Source organism: Struthio camelus, chromosome 11, assembly GCF_040807025.1.
Source record: "Struthio camelus isolate bStrCam1 chromosome 11, bStrCam1.hap1, whole genome shotgun sequence".
In the NCBI taxonomy this organism is placed as follows: domain Eukaryota; kingdom Metazoa; phylum Chordata; class Aves; order Struthioniformes; family Struthionidae; genus Struthio; species Struthio camelus.
In genome coordinates, this window is record NC_090952.1 from 2,342,488 (window position 1) to 2,366,927 (window position 24,440).

General features: G+C 58.5%; 1 protein-coding gene across 2 annotated transcripts; it reads left to right on the forward strand.

Annotated features, from left to right (window-relative positions):
- Positions 1 to 1,588: 1,588 nt before the first annotated feature.
- Positions 1,589 to 23,671, forward strand: TSC22D3 (TSC22 domain family member 3). 2 transcript variants are annotated; one of them, XM_068956800.1, is made up of 4 exons: positions 1,589 to 1,635; positions 2,078 to 2,462; positions 21,665 to 21,716; positions 22,322 to 23,671. In XM_068956800.1, exons 2-4 carry the CDS (start codon positions 2,140 to 2,142, stop codon positions 22,565 to 22,567), a joined length of 621 nt encoding a protein of 206 aa, XP_068812901.1. In that variant the 5' UTR covers positions 1,589 to 1,635; positions 2,078 to 2,139; the 3' UTR covers positions 22,568 to 23,671. The 2 variants fall into 2 exon arrangements, with proteins under 2 accessions (XP_068812901.1, XP_068812902.1); XM_068956801.1 differs by lacking the exon at positions 1,589 to 1,635 and adding an exon at positions 1,636 to 1,693.
- Positions 23,672 to 24,440: the final 769 nt, after the last annotated feature.

Sequence of the window (24,440 nt, forward strand, 5' to 3'; positions counted from 1 at the left end):
GCCTACTAACAGCTTTCTGCCACACTGCTGGATTCTCCCCAGGACTGCCAGATTTACAAAAAATTAACTGTGCTGGCCCGAGATCTCCTTCGGCACTTTTACAGCTGTTTATCTGTAGTAGATGTTGTCTTCTGTCTTGCTTGGTTACTAACGGGGTGGAAAGTACTTTCATTCTCATGTGACACAAATGCATCTTCCTCCTTCTTGCCAAATATGGAACAGAAATGTTTATTGAACACTTCTGCCTTTTATTCAGCTGTATTAACTATGCTATTAACATCTCATGCCACTGCTGTTCTACCACCAGGATCTCTGCTGCCCTCCTGTGATTTTCGGTGTTTTTGTCTTGCCAGATGGATTTTGACCTGTTTTATCTTTCCTTATCAATTCTGTGCACTTCAGACCCTCTGCTGTCCTCTGATTGCTGCTTTCTGCAAGCTCTTCTGTCAATCAGTTTGTAATTCCTATGTATAAACTTCCTCTCCTTGCCTTCACTTCCCCTCTTGTTCACAGTCAGCTTTTAAAAACCCTGTCTGCTCTTTCCCTTGGGTAGGTGTGGTGGCTTTTTAGATTCTTAGTCAACTCTTCTTCAGCATTTCCCAGTCTTTCCAGATGGCTTCTCCTTCAAGAGGGTGAGGGATCTGGCTGGCTGGCTCAGAGAGATCATTGCCTGGTGGTGATCACAGAACAGCCCACAAAGCCTAGCTTCCATCCTCCAGTCCATCCACTCTCTCTTGGAAAAGGAGCTCCAGATCTTGGGATGGCTGCAACAGCTCTGGGAATGGCAAGTTGCCCTCTCTCACCCAGTTTCTGTACATGCTCCCAAGCTGGGTCCTCATCGCCCTCCAATTCCTTCTCCCAGGCATCACAAGGCACCACAGCCTATGTCTTTGTCAGTTTTGTACCAGGGTCCAGTGTCTTCAGCACAGTATTATGTGCCCCAGACTTCCTTCCTTCACCATCTCACAAAGAGCAGTGTTAGCATATTGGTCAGGGAGATGCTCCTACTGGGATGCAGGCATGCTAGTTAGGTCACATTTCTTTCCCTTTGTGGAAGTTTCCTTTGCTTCCTGCTTATCCCCTGAGTTCCCAGCACACTGCTGGCAATTAAAGACTTCTCTGCACTCCCTTTGCCACCCTGGCTCAGTATGTGCATGTACTACCTGTGCCCTTTTTTGGCTTTTGAGCAAATGGTTTCCAGCCACAAGGTTGGTGCCTGGTGACTCCAGGCATTTCTGCCAGCCTGGAGACCTTTTTCTCCTTTTTTTTCCCTTTTTTCTAGCTCTGCTCCTGGGCCATGCAGGCCTATGTGGCGCCCCCTGCTGAAGGCTCAAGAGACCCTTGGCCACTCCAGCTTCCTGCAGTCTCTCTGCTCCATCCCCGTTTGAGGCATTGACTGGGACAGGGGGTCCCTGCTTGGTAAGGGAGCTCCTGGCAAGCACCACAAGGCCCTCTCACCCCTCACCACCCTCTCTGGTAGTGGACAGACCAGCCAGGTCTGGGAGCTCTGAACCCCCTGGAGGTGCTTGCTGCGGACCTGTGGATGGCTCCTGGCCTCAGGGAACCGCTGGGGGGGGGGGGCGGGGCGGGGCAGGGCAGAAAGCACTTGCAAGAAACACAGGCAAGCGCGTCCTGGTGAGTGCCTGGAAGCGCGACCCATCGTGGTGGGGGAGCTGGGTGTCCAGCGAGGCAGGTGCTGGAGGAGCGGCTGGGGGATGGCAGGGCAGGGACCGCGGCGGGGGAGCTGCGTGGCCGGGGGAGCGGCGGGGGGGGGCGAAGGACCCCGGCCGGCGCGTGGCAGGCGGCCCCGGGAGGGCGGCGGGGCGGGCACCGGCGGGGAGCCAGGGCGGGTGCCCGGCGGGCGGCTCCGGGAGGGCGGCGGCGGCGGCGGGGCGGGGAGGCGGCGGCGGCGGCGGGGCGGGCGGCGGCGCGCTCGGGGCCGCCGTTACCAATCAGCGCGGCGGGCGGGCGGGGAGCCGGGCCCGGGAGGCAGGGGCGGCGCGGGGCGGGCGGACGAGCGGAGCTGTGCGCGGCGCTCGGCAGCCGGGCGCGTCCTGCCACCGCTCACCCTTCGCAGCCCCGGGAGCGGCCGTGTGCAAGGCGGCCCCGGCGGGCCGTGGCAGCGCGCAAGGGCCCGGGATGTCCTCGTCGCCCGCGGAGGAGTGCCGGTCGCCCGTGGGGCTGGATTGCTGCAGCTGCTGCCTGGACTTGGCCAACCGGAGCGGGCTGGAGGAGGGGGCTGGGGGTGAGAACAACAACCTGGGCAGCCCCACCGTGAACAGCTTCCGGCAGCTGCAGGAGCAGCTGGTTCGCAAGAACCTCAACACCGACAAGCTGAGCTCCATCATGCGCCAGGACTCTCTGGAGCCCGTCGTGCGGGACCCCTGCTACCTCTTCAACCAGGGCATCTGCAACAGGAACATCGACCAGACCCTGCTCTCAATCCTCCTACTCTTCCACAGGTTGGTGCCACTGGCAGATCCTGAGGGACTGCCAATGTGCTGGCCACCCCTGGAGCCAGGCCTGGGGTGGTTGTGTGCTCAGGAGCTGGTGGCTGGCAGTGCCAGGACAAGATTTGGGGCCTGCGGTACCCTGAGCCGGCAGGGGCAGGAGGGGCTGTGTGACTCTGGATCCATTAGGGGTGGCAGTGTGGAGGGGTACTAGGTGGGGAGAAGAATGAGCAGCCATGTGTGGCAGAGGGCCCAGTCCACTGGTCATGGGTGGTGCCAGTCTGTTCCCTGGATGCAGGTCTAGATAGCTCTGCTCACATAATGATCAGTGGTGCTCCTCTGTTCACTGGTGCCCTGCGTGTCTGGGGAGCAACAGCAGCCTCCAGCTCTGTGTCTTGGCCCCTGGACCTTACGTTCATCTTCCTGGCTTCATCTCATCCTCGCAGGCACTGCCCACATGGTGGTCATGCAAGGAGATGGGCAGCCTGTCGCTCAGGAAACAGCCGTGATGCCACCCTTTAGAGTTAGTAGGAAGCTGGGGAGGGAACCCAAAAGTCCTGCTGCCAGGTCCTGCTCTTTCAGTAGCTTCCCTGCCTCTCCTTGGAGTGTATTGACTAGCGACAGATTTGGCCAGAGTGGTATTTCCCAGCTCTGGAAAGTGACTCTTACCCTGATCCAGCTGCTTCAACTCAGCTCCGAGAAGGCTCCTCTGGGACAGAGCTGCATGCCCCTGAGCAGCAGGACATGCTCTGGGCTAGTATCATCCACTTGTGTGAGGGCTGGGCTTTACCCTGACAATGTCAAGGCTGGGGAAGGTGGGAGTCTGGGGTCCCTCCCTGCTCCCCTGGTCTGGCTTTGCAGGCAATGCTCCACCATAGAAAAGGAGACTGAACAGGGGGTTCCCCAGGCTTATGACCCTGTAGGCCTTTCAGGCCCTGGAGATGGGGGACCCCAGGCCTCGGGAGGGAGACAGAGCTGTCTCTGGTCCTGCACTCTCAGCTCCAGCTCTGGGAAGGGACTGACCCTAGTGACCAGCTAGTGGCCACCCTGAAGGGCTCAAGAGACACGCAGTGGACACACTGAGCTGGAGGCCAGTGGGCTCAGGGCTATCCAGCTTGACATTGGGAAAGCTGAGCTTGGCTAAGGGCGGTGCAGAGCCCAAGCAGAAGGGAGCTGTGGTAGGTAACGGGTAGCAGCTCCCAGAGCTGCCTGTGGCTTCAGCGTGTGTGGGATACGTGCCACCTCCCAGGGCTGGGGGCTGAACGGATGTGTGGGTCCGTGGGTAGGCATGTGGCAGGTGTCTAGGAGACTGGCAGGGTGCACACTGCCTCTGGGACTCATTCCTCCACTGGGGGGGGGGGGGAGGGCAGCTTGAAGGTGGGGTGCATGGCAGCACCTACACATCTGTAGGCAAAGCACCCAGCACCTCACCATCTCCTCCCCTTCCTGCACACACATGCACCTGGAGGCGTACTCGCTCGCTCACCCTCCTGGGCTGTGCACATGCATGTAAACCACCCCTTGTGCCAACATATGCTCTCCTTGCACAGTGCAGGAAGGCAGGTGGGCACACATGTGGCTGCTCCATGAATGCGAGCCACCTAGGGTGCACGCATACGCCTCCTCTCCGAAGCCAGCATCTCATGCTGAGCTGGCGGCTCGTTCAGAGCCATTCTCGGTGGAGACACTCTTCCTGCACTTACATAACTCGGAGCCGCCTCTCAGGTGGAAAAGGAGGGGCCAGGCCACCCGCCAAAGCAAACGACATTGAGCCCGGGCTCCCGGCTGCACAGCGAGAGGCGAAGCCAGCTCTCAGCTGCAACCCACCCAGCCAAGACAAAAACGGGAGTGAGGCTGAGATTTCCCCTTGCTCTAGGAGACTGCAGCCAGTTGGCATTGTGGGCGTGGGAGGGAAGCGAGACATCATCCCCAGCACAGGCTGCCAGGCTTGAACATTGGAGCCAAGCATCCAGGTTGCTTGCCTGGGGAAGGCAGTGACAGGGCCCATGGGTGATAGAGAGGTGATAGGGGCAAGACCTGCCTGCTTTTGAACTAGTCCCTGCTGGGGCAGGACACATGCTGCTGCTGGTGAACACAGAACCATCCTGCTGTGATGGAGCAGCTAAGCTGCGGTCTGCAGGTGCCAGGAGACCAGAATCTCTCCCCATCTGTGCCCTCTAATGCTCTGTACAGCAGTTTCCAAGTCTGTCCTCTATGCGCTATTGAGTATTGTGTCCTGAGAAACTCCGGTCACTCCTGTTTGTGAAAGGCTGTGCCTGACTGTGGTAAAAAGATGTGGCATCCCTCCATCATGCCGTGCTTCCAGGCACCTCACTGCTAGCCTGGTCCGGAGACCCCAGTGGATGATCCCACTTTGCCCTTGGGTGACATAGCATGTGGAGGCTGGGGGGCACTGCCTCAGGTGCTGAAGGCAGGTGTGCCCACACCCGTGTTTACTGTTGTCTGGCTCCAGCCTGAACTTTCTCCTCCTGGGGAGTGAGCCAAGATACCCAGGAGGTGATAGCATACAAAGCGGGGGATTGTGGGTGCCAGAGGAACACCCCGATAACAGGTCTGATAAGGGTGCCATTGCTGCTGGCACTGGGGAACCCAGGCAGGTTTGCGCCCCTTGCTGTTGTTGATGTGCTCCTACACTGGCATGGGAGGAGGAGGTCTTGAGGATACGCTCACTCATGCATGGCCAAAGTTTAGTATGGTCTTGGGAGACCAAGCAGATCTGGAATCAGGGGCTCCAGGGGTGTTGGAGATAGTTCAGCCCACGATGGATCAAGCCTTGGACTCTGCGATGGGGTTTGATCAGTGCTGGGGGTCTCAGGAGAACGTGCATGCCACATTTTTGACCTATCTCTGTGGGTTTCTTAGCTGGATGGTCCCTACTTGGCTCTCCTCTCTCTTTGCTTGCTGCAAGGATGCTGTGAGGGATGCACAAGGTAAGGATGATCCAGACCACTTGCACCCGGGGCTGGCACTCCTGCAGGAAATCTTCCTGCTAGGAGAGTGTGTAAGGTCCTTCTTGAAAAGGGCTTCTCCCCTCCATGCTCTATGTGTAGCCTTGTGAACTGCTGGCAAGGGAGGCCCGGGCAGCACAAAGGAGCCAGGGTAGCAAGGCAGCACCAAATATAGGGAGGCTTCCTACGGCCATGCTCAGTGGGCCACTCTCTGCTGTGGAGACCAGAAACACATCTGCTCTGCGCAGGAGTTGAAGCTGTGGGCACATACAGGCCACAAATCTCAGCCATCTCTTACCTCCACAGTGCCAGCGTTATCCTGAGATCGCTCATCTAAGAACCACGTGCAAGTCTGAACAAGCATGGGATGGGGAGAATGGCACCGCAGCCCCGTAAGGTGCGCGTGACCGCGTGGCACCTTTCCCAAGGCTGGGGGGTGGTGAGGACAGCTGGTAGTGTTGGAGGGGCTAGTGCTGCAGAGGGACAACTACACCCTTGTCTCCCTGGTGCTGGTCCTTCCAGGGTGTGCTCTGGTGCATGATTCAAGCAGCGTTCCACCTGGCTCCAGGGGTGGGGAGAGGACATATATGCCCGCCACGCGCCCACATCAGCCAGCCTGTGCCAGGTCTCCTGTCCAGCCTCTCCACAGTGTTAGGATGAGATCTGCCAGCCTGGCCAGCCTGTGCCCCATCCTGCTCCAGGCAGTAAGCTGACGTATCTGCCTAGTCTGACCCTCTCCCAGAGCTGTGTGACCAGCCACTCCACCTAACAGGGTAGCCGCTGGCACTTTGGTCTGAGCCATGAACAGGGCTGGGGGCCACCTTTCTCTGGGGCCTGGGCAAGCAAAAGAAATTGCAAGAAGGCAAGAGAGCACAGTGTGTGTGCACAGAGAGGCTGAGAGCGAGGTTGGGCCAGGCAAGCAGGATGGAACAGTGCAAGAGAAGCCAAGCAGTACCGGTGCTCTTAGGGCAGAGCAAGAGCTATCTATCTGGGCAGTGGTGTCAGGTGGCGTTTGGAGCATGGTGTAGCACCACTTGTTCCTGTCTGTCTTGTGTGATTTTGCCACAATGATTCAGGAGCAGGAGATGAAGCCAGCGCTTAAAGGGCAGCACTGAGCAGCGGGGCCAGGGAGCACATTCCAGCATGGAGAGTGGGCTGTCCAGCAACAAGGAGGCTTTGACTGGGAGAGGGGCTGTGTGCGGGAGCACGTGTGAGCGTGAGAGAGGTGTGGGTGTGAGATTGTTCTGACTGTTCTTCAGTGTTCCCTCTGGTTGGTGTGCTCTCCCAGTCCCCGCAGGGCAGATCTGGCCTGGGAGGTGGCTGTGAAAATGACCCTTCCATCCCTGGACCAGTGCATGGAGGGTATTTGTTTGCTTTGCTCTCATGTAATAGAGCTGCATATGGGCCCTGCCTGACCCATGCCTTGTCGCATGGCTTGCCAAGCCCTACAGACTATTGAGATTCTGGGGACACTGGAGACCTTTCACTAGGCCTTGGCATAGGGAGTAGCTGACCTCAGTGTGCCCAAATCCTCCCGTTGCCTGAGAGATGGTGGGCAGCTAGATGCAGACCTGTCTCCTGTGCCCACCTTGGGTTCCATTGCAGACATCCTTCTGACTCATCCCAGTGAGATCTGGCAGGGTCAGGGCGCAGAGCAGTGTCCACGCAGGTCAGGTTTGCAGGGGCCCTTGTTCAAGACAAGGAAAGCCCGGCAGCAGTGAGCTCAGGCAGTCAGAGCAGGAGCTCCCTGCTTGTTACTCAACACAGTGTTGCCTGCGCAGGGCTGGGCTGAGCGCAGATTGGTGGAGAAGGCCCTGGGGAGCCGAGGGGGAGGGAGGCAAGGACCAGCACATGGGCAACATGTGCAGCACCACAGAGGCTGGAGCAGAGCGTGCAGAGGAAGAGGCGGGTCTGCTGGCAGCTGCACAGCTCGACTTGGCTGCACACGGTGCTCGGGATGGCTCTGCAAGGCTGCCGCCTGGCCATGGCACACATGCCACACTGTGCATGTCTCCCCAAGGCCACTGTATACCTGGCACTGCTTGTACCCCAAGACCCAGCTCCCTCCAGAAAGGGGGTTCCTTAAGCTGTCTTGGAACTTTAGAGAGCCCTGCTCAGCACGTCTTGCCCATCAGTGTAAGGCCAGGTGCCTTTGGCCACCAGGCTTTGCCCTTTGGCCGAAGGGGGCTGGCACAGCCAAGCTAAAATCCGGGGATGCTAATACCAGCTGCACAGAAACCTGTCATCTTGGTCTTCTGCTAGTGCTCAGACACTGCATGTCCATCAGGGCACCTGAACAACTCCAAGCAGGCAGGGTGTAGGTGTCCCAGGACCAAGAGGCAGGCAGGGATGGGCAACACAGTCTCATGGGGGAAATGATCACCAGGGTTTATTTCAACAGGAAGCGTGAGCCTTTGAACTTTAGATCTGGAAGAGACCAGAGAGGGCTGGAGCCAGAGCAAGCCACAGAGGTCCCACAAGGTGGGACTGTCCTGGTGCTGATGCTGGCAAAGGTTGCCTTCTCTCCCTCCAGGGCCTCTGCAAGGCTGGTAGTATTGCGGGGCTCAGAAGGTGTCATTTGCTGTGCTGTTCCCGAGGAAGAGAGAGGGATATATGATGCTGTGCACTCCAGAGAGCCATTTCACAGCCAGCAGCTGGAAAGCCAGTGGCCTGGAGTACCTGTGATCAGACCCCGGAGGAAAGGGGGTATCCTAGCCCTTGAACATTTTGCAGGCACTTAGTACTCCCCCTGGCTAATAACATCCTGGCAGGTTTGGGGAGAGGATATTACACCTGGTTGCAGTCAGGTGGGGCATAGCCCAGTGCCCAGTGTGGGGCATAGCCCAGTGCCCAGATATTACACCAACGCTTGCAGTGGCGGCACATCTCAGCATCATGGCAGCCTGGCCTCTCCCTGCTTGGCTGGGCCTCTCAGTCCTGCCCTACGGCCCCCAGCTCTCCCAGCCTGGAGCTAACCGAGTTGGGCTAACGGCCACAGAGCCATGGTGCTGGGTAGATGCATGCCAAGCACCAGCCCCAGGGGCACCCAAGTGAAGCCCTCCAGTGAGTGTGCAGCCTCCAGCAGTGAGCAGGGGAAGATTCACCCAGAGTTCAGCTTGTGACAGTGACCCGGATTCACAGCTCCAAGCTTTAACTCCAGTTCACTGGGCATAAAGGGCTTGAAAGGCTTTTATTGTGATGGGCAGAACATCCTGTCCCCCTACTAAACAGTCCGAACAGCTTGCAAAGAACAGCCTGGCACCTCCACTGCTCTTGGCACTCTGGTGCCCGGGGAGACTGGAGCTGCTCTGTCACCAGCTAAGAATAGCCTCTAATGCAGGCAGTGACTGTGGCAGTCCGGCAGCCAGCCCATAGTGCCATTACAGGCAGATCTCAGCATGCTGTGGTGCCAGCCAGGCACCACGAGAGACGCCCTGTGGGCAAATCTGTGCCATGCCTCGGGGGACAGCATGTCCTGATCCTGGAGCATCCCAAGGCTGGCCAGTACCACAGAGCTGGGCTGTGAACTGGGGCTGCTGCTGGACTGGTAGGGGAGGCTTTTACAGCATCACAGCCTCCACCAGGCACATGGCACAAATGCGGGTGAAATGGGTAATACTTCCTCTGGCACACCATGCCCTCGAGTTCCCCCAGGCTGGTGGTAGGGCATTCCCATGGCAGTGAGACCAAGGACCAGCTGCCCACTGAGTGTCTGCAGGGTCCCTATAGCCTTCCAGACTGCTTGGAAGGGCCCACTTCACCCAGCCACATTGCAGGCTGGCAGTTTCCAAACTGGATCCCTTGCAGGGCCTTTTGCAGAGCGAGAGGGGTTCAGGGCACACACCATACGGCTGCATATTGGCAAATCCTGGCAGCAGCTTGTGTGCACAGGGAATATGACTGTGGCACATGTATATGCATGGTGCCCATGCCATAATTTGGCCTGTGGGACTGCCAAGGGGAGGGAGATTGCGGGGCATCCGGGGCTTGGGAAATGAATGAAGCCGCATTTGCAGAGCACAGAGAATACCCTGGTGTTTGTGGTGGGGTGGTGTGTGGCTGGGTGTATGTGGGTGAGGGCCAGAGAGGTATTAAAGGCTGCAATCTGTCCCAGAGCCAGGGTTTGTGGATGAACGCCAAGTTATATTTATCCATGCGCTGCACATTACTGGCTTTCGGATAGGCTGGCTTTTTGTCATACTCTGTCTGTGTGTTTATGCGTATACATGTACATATACATATGTGTGTGTATGTATGTTTGCCTTTATATTTATATTTATATGTTTTGGAGAGGATTTTGCTGCAGAATGACTCTGGTGGCCTATCTGAAGCCCTGGGGCCCCTCTCTCTAGTCTGTGTCCTGCTGACCTCTCAGCCCCGTGTTTGGGATGTGATCCAGTCCTTGCAAACCCCTTTCTGTAGGTCCTTTGGGGAAGGCAGCCCTGTCCGGGCTGCAGTGGTGTGGCCAATGCAATGCTGGGAGGACAAAGCAATTTTTGTCTGTGGCCCAGCCATTCCCACAGCCTCGTGTGAAACAATCCTAGTGACAACCCCACAGCACTGAGCAGAACTACTCCAGGCTGTTTGGAGGCTGGGGATAGTCTCAGGTCATTCCCCAAGCGCTGGCATATGCCAGGTCACAGCTGGTGGCCCAGACTGGACACGTGGAGGGTCACAGCAGAGCTGCAGGTACACGTCCTGCTGACGGCTTATTGTCTTTCATGTTGTTATTGTTCTGAAATGTCAGCGAGGCAATGATTTTAACGAAGTGTCCTCGGTTCAAAATGCCCGGGATTCTTCGCAAAGGCCAGGCGGGGTATTAATAACACGCTCAGCTGAAACTTTGCAGCTCCAGCGCACGTCCTTGCCTGACCTTCTCCAGAGCGGCTTGTTTGTGCGTCGGCAGAGCAGCGGCCTCTCGGCTCCTCTCCCATTCCTGAGCCCCAAGAAGGTTGTGCCTGGCTGAGCTTCGCACGCTCTGACGTGCCACAGGGCCTGGCTGTCTGGCAGAGCTCTGGGGAAGGGGCTTTCAGGGGCTGATGAGGCTCCCTCCGGCACTCAGCATCCCCATCTGACCAGGCGCGAGAACGCAAAGCCCAAATGTCTTTGAGAGAGCAAGGGGAAGTGTTCAAGGGTCTGCTGGAACACTGGCTAACACGGGCTAGAAGAGCAGCTTTTGGCGTATGGGCACAGGGTGTCGATGTGCTGCTCTCTCCCAGCTTCCCGGCCTCCTTTCTCTCATTACATAACAAGCTGCTCTCCAATTAGAGGGGCTGGACACTCCCCACACACCACAGGGCAGCAGCTGCCAGCATCAAGCGTGTCTCTGCACGGCCCACTCCCTCCTGTGACATGGCCCAGGGGTTTCCTTCTACGGATGCCAGAGGCCCTGCATTGGGATTCCTCTCTCCGTGAGCATCCTCCATAGGAAACGCATGGTCTGAGACGTGTTCCTCTGTCCCTTGAGGGCTGAAAGGCTGTTCTGCCTGCCTCCCCCATCCTGCCCTGTGTTCCCAGGCAGGCTCAGAGCTTGGCTGGCCTGGCTATGAGCAGATCGCAGCACAAGCCGGAGGAGGGGCATAGCCTCGGGCTGTTGTGTAGCATCCTGGGGGTCCTGCCTTGCAAAGAGGTGCCTGTCCGGCAGGGCATGTACCCACCCTTGTTGCAGAGTCATCCTACGCGGAGGTGCGTGCTCTGCCTCACAGGTTGGTGATCTCAGGAAAAGCTGGCTCTGTGCCAGCGAGGGAGCTCTAGGAGAGCAGTGCCAGGGCTGGCATCTCCCCTGCCCACAGTGCGCTCTGGGGCCCAGGGGCACTGCGTGACTCTGGTGTTGTGGATGGTTGCTTTGGCCTCACAGCCACGTCTGCTCTTTCCCTCGTTCCCCAGCTACTATTCAGTCAATAGTCAGGGTGGTGCCCACTCTCTAGAGCAGGACCAAAATCAGACCATAAGAGGGCTATAAAATAAAGGCTGGCCTGAAGTTCACTATCTCACTTGTAACAAGATCTGCAGGGCAGGGGATGGGTAACCAAGGAAGGTGATAACATGTAGTCAAGCTATGGGACCCCTTGATACTCCCTGACTTACTGTCTGGACAGATTCGTGGATGAAAACTCAACTAAGGGCTGCTTAGTCAACCTATCCTCCTTGGGGCTGGGCATCCCTGACCTGCTGGAGGCTGGGAGCATGTCCTGGGGGTGTCTGTGCTCTCCTCCCGTTGCTGGACACAACAATTCTTGTGGGACCCTCTCTGGGCTGATGGCTGGGCTCTGCCTTACCAGCATGTTCCCTCTGGCTGGCTGCAGTTGTAAGATCCTGGCATGAGTGTGATGTGTAGGCAGAAGAGCTTTGGGGTGACAAGGTTTGCTGCATATCCCCTTGGCATGATGTGTCCCAGCACACTGGGACAGCACTGGCTGGGCCATTTCTGCCTAAACTGTAGCAGGCATCCATGTGGTGCTGTTGTTGCCCAAAAGCAGGCAAGGCATGAGATTAGGCTGCGCAGTTCAGGGCCAGTAATAAGCAGATTAGCCTTTTTTTCCTCTTCTCTTCTCACCCCAGCATGCGGTGTACTGAGGAAGCCATGGCTTCGAGGACTTCCTATTTACAGCACACATGACAGTTAAGCTGGCAGGGTAGTGCCACAGGAAGGGCTCTGCTGGGGCCCCACCAATTCTGACCACCTCTCCCCACACTGCCCAGGGCTGGGGTTTGGGTAGCTGCTCCTGGGGTGCTTTAGGGGACAGGGACATGGCAGAAAGAAGGGGACCGGTGACAAAGTTAGAGAGAAAGCAAAATCGCAGCTCTCAGCAGGCCGGCGCTGGGGTGTGCACTCACACGCCAGAAAACACAGAACTGGGAGTACTGCCAAGTACCTTTATCAGAGGAAGCAGGCCGCCCAACAGCTGGACATGGGAGTCTGCCAGCTGCCTCCCTCCTCCCACCCCATAGCTTCTCTAGCTCAACAGGTTGGAGGAGTCCCTGTGCCGCAATCTGTGACAGTGTCTCACAACCCTGCATTGGTTAGGAGGCAGTGGCAGTGGTTAGGAGGTGACAAGTCCTCTGCCCACAGCTCCCAGCACTCCCTATGTCACCATGGCCCGCGGGAGCTCTCACTGGCTCAGTTGCTGCATGGCAGTGGTGAAGGGAGTGGGAAGATGACAGGTTCTGCATCTGCCTTCCCCCATTGCAAACCCTCCCCAGGCTTCCATGCTGTTGCAAAGGCCGTGACTGCACTATGCCACTCTCCCTATTGCTCTAGGGTCCCCTGACCCTTGCCAGCCTGTGTGACCTGAAGGACGATGGGCCTGGGGCTAGGTCTGGCAATGCCAGCAGCACCAGGGGCTCGGGTACCTGCCTGAGCACTTAAAGGAGGTGCACCCAGCAGAGATTGCCTTCTGCTCTGGAGCAGCAGATGCCCTGGGTTGAGAGGTTTATGAGCCTTCCAATGCACAAACCAGGTGGGCACAAACCAGGTCCCCACATCATGGGACTCCTGGCTGCATAGGGTAGTCACTGGTCACGCACAGCTCCTGGAAAGAGAGAGTGGAGCCACTGGTAGTGCCAAGTCTGCAGTAAACAGCTTGGCCAGGACACACCAGTCCTCAGGACAAGGAAACAAAAGCTGGCCAGCTGGCTCAGCGCTGGTGCTTGGTGTGCTCCAGCATCCGGCAGCTCTGGACCTGCACAGCATTGGTATCAGCATAGCAGCCCCATGCTAGCACTGCAGAGCAGGCAGGGGGCATGCTGGGGGCTCTGGGTTGGGCCCCTGGCAGCAGGATTACCAAGTGAGACAGCAGATGACACGTTCCTGGGAACATGACTGCCCACTTGCCTATGTGCCAACCCCTATTATCACTTTTCCCTCCCAATCACCCCGCAGGATGGGGCTCCATGCCGACTTGCCCTGCCACCAGCCCTTCCCAGATCTGATCTCACAAGCCCCAGCTGTCACCAGTGTCCCTAGCCACCCCCTCCTCAGCTCCTCCATGGTACAGCTAGTTCTAGCAATGGCATCCTCAGTCCTCTTGGCCAGCAGGGCCATGGCTGCAGAATTTCACTCTATCAAAGGCAGAGTTTTCTTAGCTGCATGTTTGCAAGCTGTGGCTTTTGCTCTCCCCCCCTGCTCTGACCCTTTAAGCCAGAGAGCTTGCTTTGCTGAGCAGCCTGGGCAGCTTTGGCTCTGTGCCTTTCCCGTATTGCTCTTCAGTGTCTTGGAGGCCAGGCAATAAACATTTCCCACGCCTCAGACCCTCTGAAGGGCCTTCCTCCCATTGAACTGAGTCCTTGGAAGAGAGCAAGCCAGAAATGCTGCCATGGAGCTGCTAAAAGGGCCTTGAGCTGGGGGGGAGAGCACAGGCCGGGGAGAGGTGACTCCTCCTTTCATCACGTGCCATTCCTGCAGCTCCATTTCCAGAGCTGCCCACCACAGAGCCAATTGGGCATGGACATCCATCGCAGTACCCAGCATGGGTTCAATGCATGAGGCCCAGTGCGATGTCACGTCTCATCTCTGCCCCCTCAAACCTTGGCTGTGGATGGCTTGGCCTCTCCTCACCTGCCTAGAGTCCATGGGCACTGGCACATGTGCCGCAGCCTGCCACCCTTTGGGGCTGAGCACACGCAGTAGGTGTGGGGCTCCAAGAGGAGAGAGGGCTGATCTCAGCCCTGAAGGAGTGTGCAGCAGAGGGCTGTATTGTCCCTTGCTCCATCCATGGCATGTGCCCTCATCCTTACCCAACAGGCAGGGTTAACCCTTCGGCAGCTGCAACACAGATGCATTCATGTGTCTGCATCTTGTTGGGAATGAGGAAGGAGTTGTCACTAAATATCACCCCCTGGCAATTGAGGCTGGCATCTTTGGGGCTGAGGCACGGCACTGGGTGTGTCTGTTGAGGGGTTGCTAGTAGCTTTTGGGTTTCCTGCAGACCTGGCTGCTGGCGAAGGAGCAAGCAGCTGGTGTCACCACCTCTCATAGCTGCTTCATTACAACCCTCTTTCTTTTTTTCCCCCACGGAGAGTGCAACAATGAGTATCACAGTTGCACTGCTGTTATTGTTCCCAAAATAACTCAGGCACGAACTGGGGCCTTGCCTGACAAACCTCCCTTTGCTGTAAGCGTGAGGCAAGATGCCATGCTGCTGCCTCAGGGATGTGGCTCACACCTCTGGACCCTCTCGCCCAGTCTGCTGTGAGGTGCCCATCACCATGGCCTCAGGTGTCATTGGGTAGCACCAAGTCCACAGCCCCCTACTCCTTAGGAATTGAAAGGGAGATGTTACCCACCCTGTTCTCCTGCTGCCTGGCCACAGCAGGCCCCGGAGGTATATGAGGGGGGTGGTGGGAGAGGAAGCTGATCCCAGCAGCCCTGCTGGACTGGGGCCAGCACACTGGGAAGGCTGTCTGCTGGGGCCACAGGGGGCTGGGAAAGGGCCCTTCACGGCACGGGGCGCAGCTGGAGTCCTGCACAGGACTGCCCCTGCCCCTGATCCATTCCTTTTCAGCTCATCAGCAGGGTGTTGCTGGTCCTATTCCGGATGTGGAGTGGAATCTAGTGGTAAAAGCAGGAGAGCTGGGGGCCAGGATTCTTGGAGTTTGATCCTAGTTCAGCCACTAACTCTGGGCCCCAGGAGAAGTGGCCTTCCCTCATCTTCCACTCCGTGCTTCAGTGTTCCCCTCTGTAGACTGCCCAGACACATCCCAGTCATGCAGCCTGGGGGCCTGGCAGAGAGCTGAGAGCTGCTGCTCTTGCTGCTGGGTTGTGGTGTGGAACCACAGAGGCAGCTGAGCTGGACTGGTAAAACCTCATGGGTTGGGGGTCCCTCCCTCCTGCATGAAGTGATGACTGGCCTGCCCACATCCAGCACTCTTGATGCTATGCATGCACATGTGTGTGTCTGTGATTTGTGAGGCAGGGCAATGTGTGTGTATGTGGGGGGGGGGGGGGGGGCAAAGCATTTGCAATGCATGTGCAGGATGCACCTGCGTGCATGCAGGAGGTGTGTGCATGTAAGGTGTGTATACATGTGCAGGATGCACCTGTGTGCAGGTGGCGTGTGTATGCATATGCATGCAGAGTGCATGTGTATGAGTGTGCACGGTGCATGCCCATGTGGGCTGCAAAGTGTGCATGTGTGCATGCACGATGTGTGTGTACATGTGCATGTGCATGAAGGGAATGCATGTGTGCGCATGCCAGCTGCATGCATATGTAGGCGTGTGCATGCAGAGTGCATGTGTATGAGTGCTCATGCCCATGTGGGCTGGAAAGCATGTGCATGCAAGACACAGGTACGTGCAAATGTGTTTGCATGGGTTGCAAGGCATGCCCATGTTTGTGTGCATCCATCGACATGTCCACGGGATGTGTGCAGCAGAGAGGACATCCCCCAGGTGGGTGTGCATGTCAGTGGCATGCATGGAGCTGTGGGGCAGCAGGCTGCAAGAGGAGGTAGTCCCCATGCTGGCCTAGCATGCAGGAGGAACCTGCCCCCCCCAGCCAAGTGCAGTGAACCACCCCCACAGCTGGTGTGAAGCTGGCTAGATGGCTTGCGAAGTCAATGATGTGGCTTATGGAGATGCAGAACTGTGTGAGCACATGGGCTCATGGGATCCTGCCAGGAGTTCCTGGTCTGTGTGGAGCCCACCAGAAGCGCCAGTAAGGGGACACTGAACGCAATCAGTGAACATTCCCTGGCCTCCTTGGAGGTCTCACCCATAAATAGGTCCTTGCATACCTCCAAAAGGTGTCCTTCTAGGATGGCTAGGAGAAGGGGCTGGAGTGTACTGGCTGCATCCCCAAATACGCAGGGAGGTAGTCCCCTGGTTCCTGCTGTGTCACACATTCAAGTGTATTGGAGGGGAGAGAAGAGCTTTGTGCACCTCTATCCCAAAACAGCATCCCTCACCTGGATGTCTCATAGAGGAGAGCAGCATCCTCCCCAATCTTACAGCCAGGAAACCCAAGCCACAGGGCAGCGATAGCCATGACCATGGGCAGCTGATGGGGCAATGGCAGAGCTGGGAAACACCCCACTACCCTCACCCTTAGCCCACTCACTCTTTCCACTAGATCACACTGCCAGTGAAGGATTTCAGATCATGGAAGCTTATGCCAAGTGCCTTTGCCCTGACCCCAGCCTCTCCGCTGGGACAAGGGCTGTGCAGATCGCATCCTACTGCCTCTCCGCAGGGCTGAGCCAGTTGATGGCCCAGCGTGGCTTCCTTTCAATCCCAGCACCCCGTATTGATATCCTTGCTGGCTGAGCTGACTGTCCTCCTAGAGCTGGGCAGAGCCTAAAGCAGGAGGGACAGCAGAGGAGTAATTTACTTACCTCTGTTTATTTTTGCAATGGTCCCAACCCCACGGGAAAAATATTTGAGGTGGCAGAGCTGAACTGATTTCCTCTCAAAGTGCTACACTGCTGTGTTTCCCTGTTTCACTCCAGCGGCCTCGGAAATAGCAGGCTTTGTCCCAGTGCTCAATGTTCGGGTACAGTGTTAGAAAGGGCTTGAGCAGCGCCCATGATCCCCTGAGCAGTGCTGGGGCTGGTGAGCGCCCATCAAGTCTTGTAATAGTTCAGGGCTTTGCTTTGGGAAGGGGCCTGGACCAGATCCTGGAGTACTCTGCAGTGGGGATGTCTGCCACATGGGAAATAAAGAAGTGGGGAAACTAAGACCCAGCTGTCAGTGCAAGAGGCAGATAGGTGTCTGTCCACCCTTTCTCCCCAGGGCACTGTCCCACCCACCTCTCTGCAGGAGACAGAAGGTGGCACAGCCAATGACATGCCAGACCATGACACCCCGGGCAAGTGACTTGTATGGCAGAGCCGGGACAGAGCAGTGGACAAGGTCCTCATTATAACGTGAGGTTTTTCCTAATTTACATAGAAGGGGTGTTCCAAAGCAGCCAGACGCTCAGGGGAATGGGAGCTGGGTTGGCACGCAGTGGAGGAGGAACCAAGCTGGCACTGCAGAGTGGTAAAAGTGACCCAGCACCCCACATCCTGCCCCATGGGGTGCCCTTCAAGGTGCCTGTTTGTGAGGGGCATCCTGACTAACAAACCCCATCCTACTGCAGTGCTGGTGACGTATGCATGGGGCTCAAAGGAAAAGGGCTGGGACAGGACTTGGGTGAGGCAGCTGCAAAGCTGGGATACATGAGGATGAGACTGCCTTAGTACAGGCAAGGAAATGCCTCCCCCCCCCCCCTCTTTTCTCACCTCCCAACAGCAAGACAGGATCCTTCTGTGAACTGCAACGGGAAACGGAGTTACAAAGTAGGGACGTGGCCAGCCTGGAGCCATGGACAGAGCTAGGAGGAGCACATCCCATTGCAGGGTCTTACCCTTAACAGCTCAGCTGGGGCTCTCTGGGCCTCTGCCCTTGGTGTGGGTGCCCCAGCTTGCCACAGCCAAGGGGGAGAGGGCCCAGCTGTGCCTCGTGGCTGGGGGCTGTCACCCTGCCCACCACCAGCCGCCCTCGGAACAAGCACGCACAGAGCGGCTTTCATCTGCCTGTGGAGGGGGGGCAGCCGCCTGTTCCCGGCTCAGCACCCGCGCGGCTCGGGGTGGCACACTGTCCCGCCGAGCCCTGAAAGGGCTGATTCAGTGCAGCTGAGGTCATCTGCCCGGCATGTTTACCCCGTGCTCATGTCCCCTCCCTGCCCCACAGCCACTGCTGCTTGGGATGCGGTCAGTAGCCAGGCTGTCCCTGCCACCCGGCTGGGCTGGGGGGAAGCGGCTGCAGGCAGAGCCGGCATCGCTCACCAGGGCTCTGGGCTCCAACAGGGAGAGGAGAGGGACCGGAGAGGGGTTGCAGGCACCAGCATGACCTTCCAGCCACCATACTCCCCAAGCCTCTTCAAGAGGAGGGACCGGTGAGTAGGGTCTGGCCCTTGGGCGGGGGCGGGGGGGGGGGGATATGTGCCAGGCCTCTGCTCAGCAGCAGAGCTGTGGGGGCAAGCCCCTGCCTGGTCCCTTTGGCACCAGCCTCCTTGCTCAGCTGTGCACAGACAAGGCCTGCGCTGGCAAGGAGGAACGTGCATTATTCCCCATGCAGATGGAGGGAGGAAAAGGTCCCGGGTGGTGGAAGGTGCTTCCCTGCAAAGCGGGACAGGTTTCCATCACCGTCTCAATCCTGTATTTCTAGGGGGCGGTCCTGAACATGCCTGGCTGTGCAGAGCTACTTGCCTGGCCACAGTGCATGTGCAGGGCAACGTCCCAGGCAGAGTTCTTGTGTCCTTCACTGCTTGGGAAACCTGGATCCTCATCCTGCCCTCAAAGGCGGTGTAAGACATCGTATTAGAGCAGAGGCCCTGCCACCTTGCTCTGTGGCAAGTCTTTTCACTGCACCATGCATCTATTTCCCTTTCTAGTGGGCAAATATCCCTCTTCCCACTCTCAGCCCTTTTCTTGAGGAAGGGGCATGGAAGCAAGAGGCACCATGCTTGTTTTGTGCCCTGCAGCCTGCAACGGTGCCAAGGAAAGGAGAGATACAGCCACGGGCTTGCCTCCTTAGGCTGTTCCCCATGCTGGCTCAGACCAGCCAGGTGCTGGGCACCTTTGGCATGGGGCTCAGTCCCAGATACTGGGATTTCAGGGTCCTCAGCAGCCCACCAACATCTCTGTGGTGGTACTTGCCCCTGCCAGAGCTAACACTTTTGCTGGGTTAGCGTTTTCCCTGACACAAGGTGCGTGGGGATAACTGTGAACTGGTTGATGCTGGATACGTCAGGCTGCAAGCTCTGTCACCAGGGTCAGAGCCCTTCTGCTTGGAATGCCCCGGCATCTCACAGCTCAGGTCTGCCTGCCAGCCCCAGGGTGGGAGGAAAGGATGTCTCAGGCACAGTGAGGTGCCTGGCTGCCACGGTAATGCAGCCAGGCAGCTGGTGAGCTTCCTTCCTAGGAGAGCAGCAGTTCCTGCATCCCAGCACAGGAAGGGAAACCTCTCTGACCGCTCTGCTTCCTCTGAGGCTGTGCCCTGGCATGGGTTTTCCTCCAGGATGTCTGAGCCCTGAGAGATGGCCGAATTTGGCATCATCTGCTGCCATGGCTTGCTAACGTAGACCAGGCGCTGCAGGGCTCTGCTCAGAGATAGTGGCCACCAGCAGGGACACTGGCTGGGTACTGAGCAAAGTCCCACGGGGTCCAGAGGGCAGAGATAAGACTCGGAGCTGGTGGGACAGGCTGGGGAGGACATCTGAGAGCTTGGAGAATGTTGCCTGTGGGTGGCAATGCCAAATCCAGCCCTCACCATGTCACCAGGGGCCGGGTGCATTTGGGGGAGCTTGGCTGAGCCCCGTTGCGGGGCATGGAGGAGATGCGCTCACCTTGTTCAGGGAAGGGGGTCCTGGTGTGACCACGGCGCTTGCACATATGGGTGCCACATGCGGGACACTGCTTGCCTGCAAGCACAGCACCATTCTGCTGCAGACTCAGGCCACGGGGTGTGCACCCCCTCCCAGGTCCCCCCCCCCCCGGCATGACAGGGCACCCAATCTCCTTCCCTCAGCAGCTCAAGGGGCACCGGTGCTAAGCTTAGCCCAGCGCCAGCCCCATGGCGGGGCGGGGGTGGGGGGGAGGCACAGCCCCCCCCCCCCCCCCGAGCTGCCTCCCGGCTGGCTCCGGGGAGGGGGAGAGTGCCAGGATCCGGCCCCTACTGCAGTAACGCCTTTGGCCGCCAGGAGGCGGCCTCCTCCGGCTGCGAGGCTGCTGGAGGCGAGCATGAAAACATGTTTTGGTAGAGGGTTATGTAAGGCCTGGGCGGGCGGTGTTTGCAGCGCCGGCGGCGGCCCGGGCGCTGCCGTGGCCCCGGAGCTGTTTGCACACTGATTGAGGGCCTTTGTTTCGTTTTGCACACCGATTTTTGTTTTGCACATCGATTCGTTTCCTTTTTTCCTTTTGTCAGGGTCCTGCTGCATAGGGTCCCGTGCAGCACACGCCTAGACACCTGAATGCAAGCCCCCGACAAGGCTGTTTTCCTCCTTTTCTCCATCCTTTAACGGCAGCCTTGAAGGCTGTAGTGGGAAGCTAAACGGCCCCCCTGCTCAATGCCCTTGCTCTTTGTGTGGTTCCTATGTGGGGCTTGAACAGCAAGTGGGATGCTGAGGAATGTGGGGTGTGCAGGGACCAGGTGGGCTGCAGAGGAATGGGAGGAGCAGGGAATAGATGGGGTGCAGAGGCAGTAGGGGGTGCCGGGAATGGGGTGCCAGCACGCCGAGTGCGGACGAGTAGGGGTGCAACAGTGGGCGCAGAGGTGTACGGCCCAGGGGTGTAGAGTCACGAGAGCACAGTGTTGCAGTGCAGGGGTGCACAACTGGGGTGCTGAGGCCTGGGGGTGCAGGGCCGGAGTGTAGAGGCACAGGGCTCCTGAGCCGGATTGCAAGGGTGGTGAGATGGTGTGCAGCAGTGCTGCATGCGTGTGCAACAGTGAGGTGCAGAAGTGCAGCATCGGGGCACAGGGGTGCCACACTGGGGTGCTGCGCGGGGGTTCGGGGATGCTGTATGGGAGTGCAGGGGCACCAGACTGGGGTGCCGCTCTGCGGTACTGCACAGGGCGGCAGCGCAGAGATGCCGTGCTGAAGGGCAGCGCTGGAGTCCAGGAGTGCAATACCCGGCTGGCGTGCCAGGGCGCAGCGGTGGGGCAGCAGCGCAGCCCGGCCCCCAGTGACGCAGCGTGACGCGGCAGCACGGGGCCGCCATATAGTGGGCGGCGGCGGCGGGGCACCGCAGTGCGCCGTGACCCATCCTCCGTGCTCCCGTCGCCCGCAGCCGCCGCAGCCATGAGCACCGGCATGTACCAGTCCCCCATGGAGGTGGCTGTCTACCAGCTCCACAACTTCTCCATCTCTTTCTTCTCCTCCCTGCTTGGGGGGGATGTGGTCTCCGTCAAGCTGGACAACAGGTACGGGCAGCCCCGGTACCGGCCCTGCCATCATCTTCTGCCGCCGCGGCCCAGGGCATGGCCCTGCCCTGCGACCGGGGGGACTCGATGCCCGGCTCCCCGGCGGTGACCCAGCGCGTTGTCCTCGGTGAAGTGGTGCACTTGATGCATTGCTGCCCCAGGGTGGCCCGGTGCATTGCGGCCCGAGGAGGGGGGGGTTGGGAACTCGGTGCATTGCTCCCCAGGGGTAGCCCCGTGCACTAACCTTGGCGGAGATGGCGGCGACGGTGCATAATTGCCCTGGGAAGCGGGGCAGGCTCTGGGACTTGCTGCTAACCACCCTGCCTCTCCTCTTTCTTCCAGCGCCTCTGGAGCCAGCGTGGTGGCTATCGATAACAAGATCGAGCAGGCAATGGTGAGCCGCAATGCCGCCTCCCACCCTGCTCCCCTTGCTCCGCGTGCCTGGGTCCTCTTGCCGTGGATCCCCGCTGCCCGGCAGTGCTGTGGCATGGGGCGGGGGGAGGTCCTGCTCCCCAGCCTGTTGCTGGCAGAGCAGCTCCTTTGTCTGCCTCCCGCAGCTGGCAGAGCTCATTGGCTCCGGCAGCACTGCAGTGCGCAGGGAGCCTGCCGAGGGAGGGATGGCTAGGTGGACAGGGGGATACCTGGGCAGGACCCTCCGGTGCTGTGGGATGTGGGGGCAGGCAGTGCCAGGTACCAAGAGCAGCAGGGAATTACAGCCTGCTGAACTGCTGAGGGGTGTTGCAGGGGGACTGGAGAATGCCTCTGGAAGCACCGAGACCTAAGAGATAAGGGAAGCCTAAGGTTGCTTCTGGCCCTGGGCTGGAGGAGCCAAGCCCGGTGAACGCAGAGCCCTGGCCGAGGGTGGAGAGACCCAGCCTTTGGGAAGCCTCTTCAGCCTGCTTGGCAAGAGGCTGGGGGACGGAGTCCTGCAGGGAAGGGCGGGAGCAACCCCAAGGGTATAACCGTTGAGTGATCAGTCTGTTTGCTTGCCTCTTGCAGGATCTTGTGAAAAATCACCTGATGTATGCAGTGCGGGAGGAAGTGGAGGTCCTGAAAGAGCAGATCAAAGAACTGTTGGAGAAAAACTCCCAGCTGGAGCGAGAAAATAGCCTTCTGAAAACCCTTGCTAGCCCTGAGCAGCTGGAGAAATTCCAATCCCGGCTCCCCACAGAGGTGCTGTGCCCAGAGGAGCAGAGCCCGGGGGCGCCGGCCCCAGCTCAGCATGCTGGGGGCTCTGCGGTATAAGGTGGCTCTGTCCTTGGGGTGGGCAGAGCCACAGAACTCTTTCTACTTAATCTCCCGCAAAGTTGTTTCCGCCTCATCTCATGGAGGACTGCCAAATCCTAGCACTAGCAGTAGTGCTGAGAGGTGCCCCCCAGGCAACCCCGTCCAGACAGTAGAGCCAGCGGCTGTTTCCTGCACGAAGATGCTCTTCTGCGAGGGAGATGCGGGGCTGCACCAACAGCTGACCTCCCCCCGTCCGATCTCCCCCTGTGTGCTGGGAGTAAATCTGTGGCCTGGTTGACCTGCCCTTCCTGGGCTCTGCTGAAACCTGGGAGTCTGCGACACAGACCAAGGTGGCCTTTGGCACACGTATGGGAATACAAGGTTGGAAAAAGCGCGCGCCAAGTCCCGTGCCTTTGCTGCACTGTGCAGTGGGGGGTCTCCTTCTGGCAAAGACGGACCTTGGAGGAAGACAGTTGTTCAGAGAGAGATACAGATTTGTCCTTCTAACCACCCAGGAGCATGCTGGAACCAAAACCTGACTTTAAGCAGCACCGGTGTTGGCAGTTGTGGTATAGTGCATGGCTGTACACACATCAGTGTGGGGATTACAAGGAAAAGCTTGTTTTATTAGTTCAGGTATCTTCTGTAGACATATCTATATATAAACACACGTGAGTACAGGTGAGCAGTGCCCACAAGGCTGTGGGATGCCACGTGGCCCTGCTCTGGGGCAGATGCGCCCATTTCTGTACAGTTGGGGGATTCAAGTCAAGACTGGAATGGCAAGTGACTGTAATGGGGTGGACAGTGCTGCAAGACTGCTCCCTGGCTGAAGGAGGGAAGGATTTGCTCCTTCTCCTGTGCCAACTGACATGGGAGCCACGGGGCAGCTACAGCAGTGGAAGCATCTGAACTGAACACTAGGCAGAGGCAACAGTGGCTGCGGGGTGTGCTCCAGCCCACGGGGCTTGGAGGGAGGGAGCGTGCGACTCTGGGCTCTGTGCCTCCCCCAGCCAGCTCTCTGGGAATTGACGGGACGTCCGCTTTGACGTCAGACTGTCAGAGCAGTGACACGGTTGTGTAAATCTAGGTAGAAATGGCAATAAACTCTACTTTTTTATACACCTAGGCTCCTGGAGCTGTTTGTCCGTGGCCGGGAAGGGGCTGGCAAGTGAGGTGGTTAGGGTCCAGGCAGGCAGTGTGGGTTCTTGGGGAAGTTGCTGGCAGCCTGTGCCCCGCTCCCAGTCCTGAAGGCAGATGCACAAGGGCGGCAGGGATGGGATGGTGCCAGCGGAGGAATTCCCTGCATGCTGCAAGCTGGTGCCTGGGTTATGTAAGGAGCTGGTGGGGGCAGGCCTGGCTCTGTTCCTCCCCAGCAGCCTTGCTGGTTCCCCTGCTGGCTCTGCAGGGAGGGAGAGGGCAGCTGTGTGCTGCCTTCTCTGTCAGCTCCTTGGATTCAGGCAGCTGGGAAAATCCTGTGGCTCTTCACTTTCAGGGGAGCACCAGTTCCCCCCCCCCCCTCCCCAGACTGCCCTGACGGGGCTCAGAAGGGATTTCTAAGGTAAGAGCAGCCACTCCCATCCCAGGATGCTGGGTGTGTGCTGTGAAAAGGTGTATTGATCCCACAGTCCCAGGCCAGTGCAGGCAGATTTTCTTCCCCTAGGTCATGTCAGCAGCCAGAGCCGCTTGCAGGGTGGGCTAGGGGGTGCTGGACAAGCAGGGAGGAGGCCCAAGAGCAATGTGGCATGAGGGCATCAGCTAGCAGGGACAGAGAGCAGGGTGGGTGCCAGGGAGTGGGGTGTGGTGGGATAGCTGGAAGTGGCTGAGCTGGGTTTACTCTGGGGGATAGAGCCGCTCAAAAGCTAGGCAAGCAGGTGGAGTACCCACTACC